The sequence below is a fragment of the Electrophorus electricus genome, chromosome 19, assembly GCF_013358815.1.
Source record: "Electrophorus electricus isolate fEleEle1 chromosome 19, fEleEle1.pri, whole genome shotgun sequence".
Classification (NCBI taxonomy): Eukaryota; Metazoa; Chordata; class Actinopteri; order Gymnotiformes; family Gymnotidae; genus Electrophorus; species Electrophorus electricus.
Window position 1 is genome coordinate 12,797,387 of NC_049553.1, and position 11,600 is coordinate 12,808,986.

An 11,600-nucleotide genomic window follows, 5' to 3' on the forward strand; every position below is an offset into this window, starting at 1 on the left:
TCAAAGCCTGCGCAGACCAGCTAGCACCGGTATTCACTGACATCTTCAATCTCTCCCTGACGCTCGGTATCGTCCCATCCAGCTTCAAGCGATCCACCATCGTCCGTGTCCCGATGAAACCTCGACCCTCTGGCCTCAATGACTACCGCCCTGTTGCCCTCACATCAGTCGTGATGAAGTGCTTTGAAAAGCTAGTCAGAGATTTCATCACATCTTCACATGGACCCACTGCAGTTTGCATACCGCCACAACCGCTCCATTGATGATGCAATTGCACATCTGCTCCACACCACACTGACCCACCTGGACAAAGGGAGGGGCAATTATGTTAAAATGCTGTTTGTCGACTACAGTTCAGCATTTAACACTATCATCCCCTCCCTACTCACTACTAAGTTGGGGGATCTAGGACTGCATACATCCCTGTGCGACTGTATCTCCAACTTCCTAACAGACAGACCACAATCAGTACGGGTGGGCAACTGTGCCTCACCCACCCTCACCCTCAGCACTGGAGCTCCTCAGGGTTGTGTCCTAAGCCCCCTGCGTTACTCACTGTACACCTACGACTTCACAGCTACTTCCAGCTCCATCATTGTCAAGTTTGCTGACGACACTGTTGTCATGGGCCTGATCTCGGACAACGATGAGAGGGCAAATGTAATATAGTGTGATGTTCTGCACATGCGCAGTCCAAATCAGGCAGGTTCTCACTGTGACATTTGGGTATTTCTATGGGAGGCAGGATAAGGAAGGTGGTAAACTGAATTTTCAGAATACCTAAATAACAACTTATTGCTGGTAAATGTTTGCACTGTTGTAGGGGCGAACGCTTTTATTGAGATGTGTGTGCATAATTTAGGTCGCAAAACGAACGGAATAAGTGCCGTACCTCAACGTTAGGACTATTAGATTACGCAGCTTTGATTTTCCACATAGTAGGTGGTTCTGTAACACTACTTTGTAGAAAATCATCGTAGACGGTCCCTTAGTTTGCCAGCCAGCACTCGCGATATTTAGCGCGACACTGGTGGTTTGCTTCTTCACTCCGGAAGCAAGGACGTCAGGCAGGCAGTAGTAGCGTTTCTTCTTCAGGGAAAAAAATGTACGGAGGAATAATATTTCACCGTAATCAGAGAACTTCAAGAAGCGATATCATGAGGATTTCTACAAGGAAAAGGTAAGTTCGGTCCAGATTTGTCTTCTCATAACCCGCTAGCTAAAGTTAGTTGGCTACGTTACTGGTTTCAGTAATTCTACGGGGCAGTCTTCATTTCCTGTTGGAGGAACGTTGAAGCAAAAACCAAAAAACACAATCATGGCGAGTTACCCAAGTAGTTTACCTACCCCAGCTAAACAGACGCTAGTGTGAGCTGGTAACGGCATCAGCCACATACCAGAATCAGCCTCGTTCAAGTGGACACAGCTGAACTGAGCCATTCAGGCACCTCCACCCTAAATGTTTGGTTTCTGAACTCTCATATACGCGCGGTGGCTCTGGGTGACCCAGGGGCAGAAGTTATCTGACTTAGCGACGCGCAAAGGCAACTTTTAGACACAAATCACGTTTCTGCTTCAGGAACAAATAGACTGGGGTAATGTTTAATCGTATTCAGAGAAGGTAAAGACACGAGAAGATCAAGAAGATTTCTACGAGGAGAAAGGAAATTCGAGCTACGTTTACTGTTTGAGCTCAGGTTGATGCGCCTAACGGGCAGTAAGGTCTCTAACAAATTTTACTCCACAAGCGGCAAAAACAAAACGCCGTCACTTACCGAGCTATTAACAGTTTTTTTTTTTTTGTTTGCTTGCTTGTTTGGGTTTTTTTGGTTTGTACTGTGCATGACGGACATAACTGGACCCAGCTCGTCTTTTATCGTTATTGAGTTCTTTAGTAACGCGTTATGAGCTTTGGATGTTTTTACAGTTCATGTATGAACTGTCTACAATACTCCAAGAGCGAGCCTGTCATGTAGAGGATAAAACAGCAAGTTAACCACAAAACTGGGTGGGTCTGCCTGGCTTCCGCTCTTCAGAGTTCACTGCTGCATAGTTCCTCTGCAACAGGAAGCCTGTTGTGCTATGGAGCAGTTGTCAGATTTCTAAAAAATGTGAGTTGAGGATGAGCAGCCGTCTCTAGATGCGCAGAGGGTAGGAGGCTTAGCGACGCGCAAAGGCAACTTTTCGACACACAAATTGCGTTTCTGCTTCAGGAACAAATAAAGTGGGATAATCTTTAATCGTATTTAGAGAAAGTAAACACACAAGAAGATCAAGAAGAGTTCTACGAGGAGAAAGTAAGTTCGCTCTACGTTTACTGTTTGAACTCAGGCTGATGCGTCTAACGGGCAGTAAGTTCTCTAACAAATTTTACTCCGAAAGCGGCCAAAAACAAAACGCCGTCACTTGCCGAGCTAGTAACGTATTTTATTGTTCTCTCGAAAACATTACTGCGGTCATGTCATCTACACTTAGTAAATCCTCGGCTGTGTAGCTGTCTGTAAATGTGCGAGGCTGGCTGTACACTGTAGGCTTGTTACTTTCTCCTAGGTAGTTTCACGAAAGGTTACGTTTCTGCAAAATCTAAAAGAAATGTGTGCCACAGCTGAATTAAACATATCTACCTTGTTTAAAGGGATGACTAAATAAGGCAAGTGAGGGGTCTACGTTTTCGTCCAAGCCTCCTCTAGTTGATGTAACTGCTGCCATCCCGCCGATTGCCTTGGAAACACCTGGAAGTAACTGATAGTCGCGTCTATTTTCAGTTAGCCAAAGGCTGCGTATTTTGGGTTTGCTTACGAAGGAACCGAACGGGTGTTTTTACGCAAAGAACTTTACTAACACTCCGTATATCATTTAAACATGTCATGCAGTTGTTTTGATGGTAATTGAATTTTCTGAAGTTCTTATACCGGAAGAATGTTTTAAAAGGCGACTTAAAAGGACAGGCACGTTGTTGTGGAAATGTACCCGTCTTCAGTGTGCAATTTCTGGCTAACGAATGCATGTAGACGGCTGAAAATCGGTTAGCAGGTACTTGTATTTGTACTCAGGAATGGTATTTGTACTCAGAAATGGTAATTTATTTGAGCATGCTAGCGGGCCCGTTGGTGCAGTTTAATGCACCAAGGGGAAATGTCTTGAAACAGGGTAGGCGTTTCCTACACTCAAACAAGATGGCAAATAAGGGCCCAAATTCAGCCTTGTAGTTAAACTGATGTTCTGCCACCAGAATTTAACCTCAGTGGCATGTGTTTCTCTTCACAGGTGTCATAGAAATGCACACCTGCCGTATCCTGAGAAGAGTCCTGGTTGGGCTACTGACCTTAGCTGGTAAGTTTGGCCAGGGCTCTGCGGACACCATGCTAAAATTCCTGGTCACCCCAACTGAAGGTGTTTCCCACAGGTTGAGAATTTACTTCTGGTGGTAAATTGGCTAGCTAGTGTTCATAACCTACAGCAAGTGTATATACACGCAGTATAGGGTGTTGACTGTCCTGTGCCAATAGACCATCATTAGTGCTTCACATAGGGACCTGCTTACACCCCTCTCTCCAGAATTCCCAACATTGTGAGCTCTTTTCAGGGGTCATCAGGTAGGCACCTCCCTTCGTCTGTGATTGGTTGAATTAAGACCATGACACTCCCAGGAGGCTCAACAGTGCTGTTTGGCCTCCCAGCTGAACCTCTTAACACGATGCCACTAGCAACTTTAGGCCATGACATAAAACCTCAGCCACTCCACCTTTTTGGGGCATTACCCCAAACACACTGAGCTCCTCTTATTCTTATCCTCTTAGGCTGAACTGCACAAGAAATGATGTGGCAGACTTTGCTACACACACCTCTGCTGGTCTGACACCCATCTCTACAGCTCTGATATGTGCTTGACACCTGCGTTCTTTCAACTCAGCCACCAAATCTGCATACTTCACCTTTTTTCCTTTCAAATAGCTTCATCCACTGCATATTCAAATGGAATTGTAAGCTCTATAAAATAAACTATCCTTTTATTTTCTGAGTACAGCATGTCGGGCCTCAGCATAGTTAGCACGCTACACTCTGGGACCTGTAGTTTTCTACCTACGTCCATAAGCAATTTCCAGTCTCGTGCTTCACCCCGCCTATCAGTATTTAAAGCCAGTGCTCCTTCTCCAACATGCCCTCCTTCTCATACAAACTTAATTGCTTTATTAGCAATACCACTCGGCAACGAGTTAACCTCTAGCCGTTTACTCTCAAACACGCTAACACTACAAGCAGTTGAATGTGTCTCCATCTATATCAACCCTGTGACAAGCTAACTTGCATGTTCATGAACTATGCTTCACTGTGCCAACCCCTGAAAATAATTTGCACTTCTAGTCCTGGACTACCACTGTCCAAGGTTTTGTGGAGTTGGAAGGGTGTTGTAAGCTGCTCCAAGTAAGAGCATGATTGGACTTGCATCCATGGCCCACAGCTCTTGCCAGGGTATTTTCCTCTTCACGCTTAACTATCGGAGCCACTGGTCCTTGTAATGCTGTTGCTGCAGGACGCCCATCTTCCTGTTCAGGGATAAAGCTCACCATCATTCACTTTCTTTCTGGTGATGTGTTAATCACCTGATCCAAGGCCTGACTTCCCACATTGCACCTGTCCAATGAATTGCCTTAATTCTGTTGAACTCTTGGTGAGCTGCACTGTCGTTCGTGGATTCCACTTCCACCCTGCTTTTGTCACTGGTGCTGCTGGTTTCATCACTTCATCCTTTGATCCTAACAGTCATCTTGCAACTTGCCTTGACACATTTGAATTCCTCATCTAAACTTGTCAACGGTAGCAGTAGCGGTAGCGCTAGCACTCCTCTCCTGTACCGGCGTTAAAGACAGAACTGATGAAGGCCATTAATATTATTAATAATATTGTTCATAGCTACCAGGTAAACTGAAATTGTGGTATTTACTGGGATTACATGTACAGTTCTATGGATTCTGTAGCCTGTACTGAGGCTTTATGCAGCTTCTGTAGTCTGTATTTGGGCTCTCTCTCTTTTCTCGGTATATTTTCACCCATATACTGACAGTCCAAGCTCCGCATTTGTAATTAATGTTAAGCTTGCAAAGGTACAGAAGTTTGAATTGAATGAAAGGAAAAGATATGTCCAGGAGTCTGAGGAAGATATTTACAAATAAGTTAAACCTTTATTTTCAGCTACTCATTTAATATTTGTTTTAAGCAACCCATACTCTTGGTTTATTGGTGATTGATTCATTCAAATTGCAATTTCATGCATTAATTAATGATTCCTTGGCTGATCTCATGTGAACATTATAATTTGATAAGGAATTAAACATTATGTAATTTATTGCACACTATAATGGTGATATTAGCTTGTGCCCTGAAGTTCCTCTATGCTGTAAGGCCTTTTTATTGTACCATCACAAGATGTTCAGGGGCCCCATCTGCTCCCCCCACTAAATATTTTCTGCTGGCACCACTGCATGGGTAACCAGGGTTGCAAGTTGTCTCTTGTAATGGTTTAAATTTCTATCTAGGAGGTACTAAATTGAATTTTTTTCCTTCTTAATCAAATCTAAAGCTGGAGAGACGCAGTTTCTCCTTGTTCTCTCCACCCACTCTCTCTGTCTCTTGTTTGGTGGGCTCTGCAGAGCAATCATGTTTCTCTTACAGTGGCCTGTAGTGAGATGAAATTCCTAAACATTTTAACACGTACTGCTAATGTGATGCATATTTAAGGCTGGTTCAGCTCTATCAGCTGAACAAAGTATAATGTGCTGTTGAATGTGTGCTGTTTAACAGAGTTCTGTGTTCCCTCTTTTCTAGTTCTTCCTTCTGAGTCAGCTACAGTGAAGGTGAAGCGTCATGATGCTACTCTCCCATGTAAAGAGCCTGACTGTGCTTTGGTTTCATGGACTTTATTCGATAAACCACATGACATTCTGGCTCAGTGTGACCAGACTTCCTGCCAGTCAGAGCACGGATTTCACATGTCTCATGAGCAGTACCTGAAGGGAGATCTCTCGCTCACTATCACTGATGCTGATTTCACCAAGGGTGACTTTTACACCTGCAATTGTGATGGTCTAGAAATCTGTAATCTCCAACTACAGGTTGAAGGTAAGCGTCCTCCTTTATGGCTCCATTTGGTGGTTCTGTCTGTGTCTATTTCATTCTGTTAGTAATGTTTCTATCCATGTGATTTGTTTGCTAATAAGTCTGGTGTCATTGTAGGAAACAACACAAACACCACAACAACTTTGCCTCCAGTAAACGGTGAGTATTTATTATAATCTGCTGTTTTACATGTTCTTCATATAGAACTATATGCGTTAAGACAACTAATGGTGTGAATAATTTTTAAAGCTCATTACCTGAACAGTAATGTGACCTTTTCCTATAGTTAGTTTTCCTCTCACATATGCTTATTTATTTATATGCCTACCAGATAACAGTGAAACCACATAAATAGAATTTGCTCTAACACATTATTTTGCTGCATGTGTAGTCTGAGGTTTAGTATTTAAATGTAAAATGCTGAAGGATCTGTTTCTCTGTTCAGGTGTAAATGAGAGCTGGGTGTACAGAGACTACATCTGGCTCATGGGGATGTTTGTGATTGTTGTGGTTGTCGTGGTGTTGCTATGCTGCCTGATAAAACACTGTTTAAAAAAAGTCAGGAGAGGAGCACAGTGCTTTAGCAGAAGCTGTTGTACGGTTGCGGGAACATGTGATCCTTCTGCCCAGGAACACACCTTTCAGTGTGCAGCTGCAGACTCTGAAGACGCCGCCTTGACGACAGCGCTTTAAGGTTTTATACCATTTGAAGGACGTGAACACATGGTTCATTCCTCACTTAGTGACAAATCACATAGTGATCTTTTGTTTCTTGGACCATCGTGAAGCCTCGCCACAAACCAACCGATCAGAGCAGAGCTCATTCAATTATAACAACTTTATAAGTTCATTTTAAAAAAGTCGTAAAGACAAATGTTTAATGTACAATTACTGTTTGATTCTTAAAAATACTAATAAATCGTTTTAATATAATGACTTGCAGTTTTATGTTGAATTTTTCATACTGAACAGAATCTTATGAATATGTAAAGAAATCTAACAAATTGTAAATATTTCTAAATGATTAACTTATTGTTCTTTCATTTTAGCTCATTTAGCTCCAGCTCAACTTGGTATGTGGAAATTTCAAAGATACTGCATCGAGCTGAAATAAAATGCGGCCTGTGTAGGGATGGTACCCAAAGCAGGACCTGATAGCTTCTGTGGGACCTTCTTAGCATCTCACATCTGTGGTTATGCAACGGGCTGAAATGAAGGGATGATATTATATGGTCATCATACAACTCCAACAGTTTTGCTTAAAACATTCTCAGTGTAGTATCAGTAGGAACACTGCATTAAAAGATGAATATTTTTAAACTGTACATTTATTTATAAACATTTTGTAGTGGTTTTTTTTTTTAATTAATTTTTTTTTCACAATCATTAATTAAATTAAATGCAGGGCCTGGGATGGCAGAGAACCCTCTGAAATACATGGAAGTCATGGTGGAGGTCACAAAAGAAACTATGCAAAAGCTTGTTTTAATCACTTTTTTCATTTTATACTTGACCTATTTATAATTACTCTAATTATTATAATAATGTCGTGGTGTTGCTATGCTGCCTGATAACACTGCAAAGTCATGAGAAGAGCACAGTGCTTCAGTAGAGGCTGTTTTACGGTTTCAGGAAATGTGTGATCCTCCTGCTCTGGAACACGTCTCTTTCAGTGTGTAGCTACAGACTCTGAAGATGCCCCCTTGACAACAGTGTGTAGATGTAGGTTCTGAAGATGCCCCCTTGATGACAGTGCGTGTAGATGAAGACCCTGAAGATGCCCCCTTGAGGTGTCTGTTTTGTCTATTTTGACTAATATTCTTTTCTCGTGTATTTACCTTTATGTATATTTGCACATCGGAGTTTGGAGAAATGTAATTTCATTCAGCTGAGCACTACTTGTATAGTCAGTCAGTCAACTTTACTGTCATTCAGACATCAGTTTAATTTATCATTAATCCAATTTAACGTGCTGTAGTACTGTAGTACAGGTCTCCAGCTGAAATGTTCAATGAAAGGAGCAAAAATGAAATCTAATATAAAAGTGCAAAAGATGCCAACATAACATTCAATGACTGACAAGGTCATAGAAACAAAAGCAGGTTTAAATAATGAACATCATGATGGTGTAGCTGCTAATGACCAACACACACCACCTGAGGTGACATATGACAATAAACACAAGAACAACATAAACACAAGTACACATGCTCAGTGCTGCCGGATGCCGGTAGCAGTCGGCAGGGTAATAGCACCGAGACACCTACACCCACCCCCCCCCACAGCCTCTCCACCCTCCATCACTGTGGACGATCTCTCCCACCCCACCCACAGTCTCTCCACCCTCTTGTCTTACAGCAGAGGTGTCCATTCCACCACTGCTAAACTCCACAGCAGCTTCTGCCCAGATGCAGTCAGACTACTGAACCCGCTGTTACCTCTTACATTCACCTGGACCATCAAAACTCAGCCCATCACCCAGCGCTAAGTGAACATGACCCCTGTTTTACACCTGCACTTTATCTTGTGGACTGTTATGCCATTAGAGGCACTGTAGTTAGAGACACTACAGACACTCACCCCCATCCTGCTACTACAGACACTCACCCCCATCCTGCTACTACAGACACTCACCCCCATCCTGCTACTACAGACACTCACCCCCATCCTGCTACTACAGACACTCACCCCCATCCTGCTACTACAGAGACTCACCCCCATCCTGCTACTACAGAGACTCACCCCCATCCTGCTACTACAGACACTCTCCCAATCCTGCTACTACAGACACTCTCCCCATCCTGCTACTACAGACACTCACCCCCATCCTGCTACTACAGACACTCTCCCCATCCTGCTACTACAGACACTCTCCCCATCCTGCTACTAGAGACACTCACCCCCATCCTGCTACTACTGACACTCTCCCCATCCTGCTACTACAGACACTCTCCCCATCCTGCTACTACAGGCACTCACCCCCATCCTGCTACTACAGGCACTCACCCCCATCCTGCTACTACAGACACTCTCCCCATCCTGCTACTACAGACACGCACCCTCATCCTGCTACTACAGACACTCGCCTCCATCCTGCTACTACAGACACTCTCCCCATCCTGCTACTACAGACACTCTCGCCATCCTGCTACTACAGACACTCTCCCCATCCTGCTACTACAGACACTCACCCCCATCCTGCTACTACAGACACTCTCCCCATCCTGCTACTGCACACTCTCCCCATCCTGCTACTAGAGACACTCACCCCCATCCTGCTACTACTGACACTCTCCCCATCCTGCTACTACAGACACTCACCCCCATCCTGCTACTACAGGCACTCACCCCCATCCTGCTACTACAGACACTCTCCCCATCCTGCTACTACAGACACGCACCCTCATCCTGCTACTACAGACACTCGCCTCCATCCTGCTACTACAGACACTCTCCCCATCCTGCTACTACAGACACTCTTGCCATCCTGCTACTACAGACACGTACCCCCATCCTGCTACTACAGACACTCGCCTCAATCCTGCTACTACAGGCGCTCACCCCCATCCTGCTACTACTGACACTCTCCCCATCCTGCTACTACAGACACTCACCCCCATCCTGCTACTACTGACACTCTCCCCATCCTGCTACTACAGGCACTCACCCCCATCCTGCTACTACAGACACTCTCCCCATCCTGCTACTACAGACACTCTCCCCATCCTGCTACTACACACACTCGCCTCCATCCTGCTACTACAGACACTCTCCCCATCCTGCTACTACAGACACTCGCCTCCATCCTGCTACTACAGACACTCTCCCCATCCTGCTACTACAGACACTCGCCTCCATCCTGCTACTACAGACACTCACCCCCATCCTGCTACTACAATCACTCACCCCCATCCTGCTACTACAGACACTCGCCTCCATCCTGCTACTACAGATACTCGCCTCCATCCTGCTCCTGTATAGATTTGATATCCTGCTGTTTCTGTACTTGTTGGTCAATGTTGTGTAGTACATTCTACACAACATTAGTAGTACATGTGGTGTGTACTACGAGAAGTAAACCTCTCTGAACTAATAACATTGTTAAAAGTTAGAATAGCAACAGTTGTCCATATGTTAATTTCTAACATTATTAATGCTAATAAATCATTTAATTAATTGTTTCAAAGTTTGAAATGCATTGATTAAGATGTTGGCTTATTAAGAACTTCAATGTAACTCGTTAAGACATTCACATCATGCAGTATATTTAGGTTTGGAACTTCAAGAAGAAGCAATGCTCCAGAGTATAATACGACATTCATAAAAAGGCTCTCTGTGTCTTTATCACTGTTCTGTTGATGAAGGTCCCTGCTGCAGCTTGTAATTTAACGTGCTGTAGTACTGTAGTACAGGTCTCCAGCTGAAATGTTCAATGAAAGGAGCAAAAATGAAATCTAATATAAAAGTGCAAAAGATGCCAACATAACATTCAATGACTGACAAGGTCATAGAAACAAAAGCAGGTTTAAATAATGAACATCATGATGGTGTAGCTGCTAATGACCAACACACACCACCTGAGGTGACATATGACAATAAACACAAGAACAACATAAACACAAGTACACATGCTCAGTGCTGCCGGATGCCGGTAGCAGTCGGCAGGGTAATAGCACCGAGACACCTACACCCACCCCCCCCACAGCCTCTCCACCCTCCATCACTGTGGACGATCTCTCCCACCCCACCCACAGTCTCTCCACCCTCTTGTCTTACAGCAGAGGTGTCCATTCCACCACTGCTAAACTCCACAGCAGCTTCTGCCCAGATGCAGTCAGACTACTGAACCCGCTGTTACCTCTTACATTCACCTGGACCATCAAAACTCAGCCCATCACCCAGCGCTAAGTGAACATGACCCCTGTTTTACACCTGCACTTTATCTTGTGGACTGTTATGCCATTAGAGGCACTGTAGTTAGAGACACTACAGACACTCACCCCCATCCTGCTACTACAGACACTCTCCCCATCCTGCTACTACAGACACTCACCCCCATCCTGCTACTACAGACACTCACCCCCATCCTGCTACTACAGATACTCTCCCCCATCCTGCTACTACAATCACTCACCCCCATCCTGCTACTCCAGACACTCGCCTCCATCCTGCTATTACAGACACGCACCCCCATCCTGCTACTACAGACACTCACCCCCATCCTGCTACTACAGATACTCTCCCCATCCTGCTACTACAGACACTCACCCCCATCCTGCTACTACTGACACTCTCCCCATCCTGCTACTACAGACACTCTCCCCATCCTGCTACTACAGGCACTCACCCCCATCCTGCTACTACAGGCACTCACCCCCATCCTGCTACTACAGACACTCTCCCCATCCTGCTACTACAGACACGCACCCTCATCCTGCTACTACAGACACTCGCCTCCATCCTGCTACTACAGACACTCTCCC

General features: G+C 44.5%; 1 protein-coding gene across 3 annotated transcripts; it reads left to right on the plus strand.

The window, feature by feature from the left end:
• Positions 1-1,023: 1,023 nt before the first annotated feature.
• On the plus strand, positions 1,024-7,033 carry LOC118243045. 3 transcript variants are annotated; one of them, XM_035536628.1, is made up of 5 exons: positions 1,024-1,180; positions 3,268-3,333; positions 5,827-6,120; positions 6,235-6,276; positions 6,748-7,033. In XM_035536628.1, exons 2-5 carry the CDS (start codon positions 3,279-3,281, stop codon positions 6,780-6,782), a joined length of 426 nt encoding a protein of 141 aa, XP_035392521.1. In that variant the 5' UTR covers positions 1,024-1,180; positions 3,268-3,278; the 3' UTR covers positions 6,783-7,033. The 3 variants fall into 3 exon arrangements, with proteins under 3 accessions (XP_035392521.1, XP_035392519.1, XP_035392520.1); XM_035536626.1 differs by having other exon boundaries at positions 1,026-1,180; positions 6,563-7,033; XM_035536627.1 differs by lacking the exon at positions 1,024-1,180 and adding an exon at positions 2,090-2,297 and having other exon boundaries at positions 6,563-7,033.
• The last annotated feature ends 4,567 nt before the right edge of the window (positions 7,034-11,600 follow it).

Excerpts from the sequence above, each read along its gene's own strand:
- LOC118243045 (XM_035536626.1), top strand. The coding sequence starts at position 3,279 with ATGCACACCTGCCGTATCCTGAGAAGAGTCCTGGTTGGGCTACTGACC. Across the intron at positions 3,334-5,826 it reads TGGGCTACTGACCTTAGCTG|TTCTTCCTTCTGAGTCAGCT; the intron begins GTAAGTTTGGCC and ends CCTCTTTTCTAG. Across the intron at positions 6,121-6,234 it reads TCTCCAACTACAGGTTGAAG|GAAACAACACAAACACCACA; the intron begins GTAAGCGTCCTC and ends GTGTCATTGTAG.